This window comes from Bison bison, unplaced genomic scaffold, assembly GCF_000754665.1.
Source record: "Bison bison bison isolate TAMUID 2011002044 unplaced genomic scaffold, Bison_UMD1.0 scf7180017864383, whole genome shotgun sequence".
Classification (NCBI taxonomy): domain Eukaryota; kingdom Metazoa; phylum Chordata; class Mammalia; order Artiodactyla; family Bovidae; genus Bison; species Bison bison.
This window is the reverse complement of record NW_011494955.1, coordinates 2,784,818-2,786,755: the sequence shown is the minus strand read 5'-3', so window position 1 is coordinate 2,786,755 and position 1,938 is coordinate 2,784,818. Positions and strand designations below refer to the sequence as shown.

Sequence of the window (1,938 nt, the reverse complement as noted above, 5' to 3'; positions counted from 1 at the left end):
ATAGGCAGCGTGTCTTCGGGAAAGTCACCTTCATTCCTTCTACTTCCCACTTTCATGGCAGCTGGGCCAGTAGGGGTTGGCTTCTGTGTGGGGAGTGTGAGGGCATGGTGAGGGAGTGGGACTGGGCTTGAGACTGAGTCCCAGCCTCAGGCTGTGTCCTCTGTTCCTCAGCAAAAGGCCAAAGATAACCGGGCAGCTCACCGCATCAACAAGGTGCAGAAGGTGAGTGGGCTCAGGGTGCGCAGGGGCATCCAAGTCTGGTTGTGGGGCAGCCTCCCTGAGGGTGGGGGTCAGAGGGCCTGCCTACAGCAGCCTAACTGTTCTGTGCCTGGTCTCCTCCTGTAGCAGGCTGAGAGCCAGATCAACAAGCAGACCAAGGTGGGCGACATGGCCCGCAAGACTGACCGACCGGCCCTACATCTCCGCATTCCCCCCCAGCCAGGGGCCCTGGGCAGTCCGCCTCCTGCTGCTGCCCCCACCATTTTCATTGGCAGCCCCACTCCCCCCGCCGGCTTGTCTACCTCTGCGGACGGGTTCCTGAAGCCGCCAGCGGGCACGGTGCCCGGCCCCGACTCGCCTGGTGAGCTCTTCCTCAAGCTCCCCCCCCAGGTGCCCGCCCAAGTGCCTTCACAGGACCCCTTTGGACTGGCCTCTGCCTATGCTCTGGAGCCCCGCTTCCCCACAGCACCACCCACCTACCCTCCCTATCCTAGTCCAACTGGGGCCCCTGCACCGTCCCCGACGCTGGGCGCCTCATCTCGTCCTGGGACTGGCCAGCCAGGGGAGTTCCACACTACCCCACCTGGCACCCCCCGACACCAGCCCTCCACGCCTGACCCCTTCCTCAAACCCCGCTGCCCCTCCCTGGACAACCTGGCTGTGCCTGAGAGCCCAGGAGGAGGGGGAAGCAAGGCTGCTGAGCCTCTGCTGTCGCCCCTGCCTTTCGGGGAGTCTCGGAAGGCCCTGGAGGTGAAGAAGGAAGAGCTTGGGGGATCCTCTCCGAGCTATGGGCCCCCAAACCTGGGCTTTGTTGACTCTCCCTCCTCAGGCCCCCACCTGGGTGGCCTGGAGTTAAAGGCACCTGATGTCTTCAAAGCTCCCCTGACCCCTCGGGCATCTCAGGTAGAGCCCCAGAGCCCGGGCTTGGGCCTAAGGCCCCAGGAGCCACCCCCTGCCCAGGCTTTGGCCCCTTCTCCTCCCAGCCACTCAGACATCTTTCGCCCTGGTCCCTACCCTGACCCCTACGCCCAGCCTCCACTGACGCCTCGGCCCCAACCCCCACCACCTGAGAGCTGCTGTGCCCTGCCTCCCCGCTCACTGCCCTCTGACCCTTTCTCCCGAGTGCCCGCCAGTCCCCAGTCCCAGTCCAGCTCCCAGTCCCCATTGACACCCCGTCCTCTGTCTGCTGAGGCTTTCTGCCCATCCCCTGTTACCCCTCGCTTCCAATCCCCTGACCCTTATTCCCGTCCACCCTCGCGCCCTCAGTCTCGGGATCCATTTGCCCCATTGCATAAGCCCCCCCGCCCCCAGCCCTCTGAAGTTGCCTTCAAGGCTGGGCCTCTAGCCCACACTCCGCTGGGGGCTGGGGGTTTCCCAGCAGCCCTGCCCTCAGGGCCAGCAGGTGAGCTCCATGCCAAGGTCCCAAGTGTGCAACCCCCGAATTTTGCCCGGTCCCCTGGGACCAGTGCATTTGTGGGCGCCCCTTCTCCCATGCGTTTCACTTTCCCTCAGGCGGTCGGGGAGCCTCCCCTAAAGCCGCCTGTCCCTCAGCCTGGTCTCCCTCCACCCCATGGGATCAACAGCCATTTTGGGCCTGGCCCTACCATGGGCAAGCCTCAAAGCACAAACTACGCAGTAGCCGCAGGGAACTTCCGCCCATCGGGCAGCCCCCTGGGGCCCAGCAGCGGGCCCGCAGGAGAGGGCTACGGGCCGTCCCCA

General features: G+C 65.1%; 1 protein-coding gene across 1 annotated transcript in view; it reads left to right on the top strand.

Annotated features, from left to right (window-relative positions):
• The window catches only part of KMT2D (lysine (K)-specific methyltransferase 2D), a 37,775-nt gene that overhangs the window by 17,970 nt on the left and 17,867 nt on the right, over positions 1 to 1,938 (top strand). The window contains exons 33-34 of the mRNA XM_010858065.1: positions 172 to 222; positions 346 to 1,938. The exon at positions 346 to 1,938 is cut by the window's right edge and continues 25 nt beyond it. Of these exons, the coding sequence (XP_010856367.1) occupies positions 172 to 222; positions 346 to 1,938 (1,644 nt within the window). The remainder of the gene's footprint in view (positions 1 to 171; positions 223 to 345) is intronic.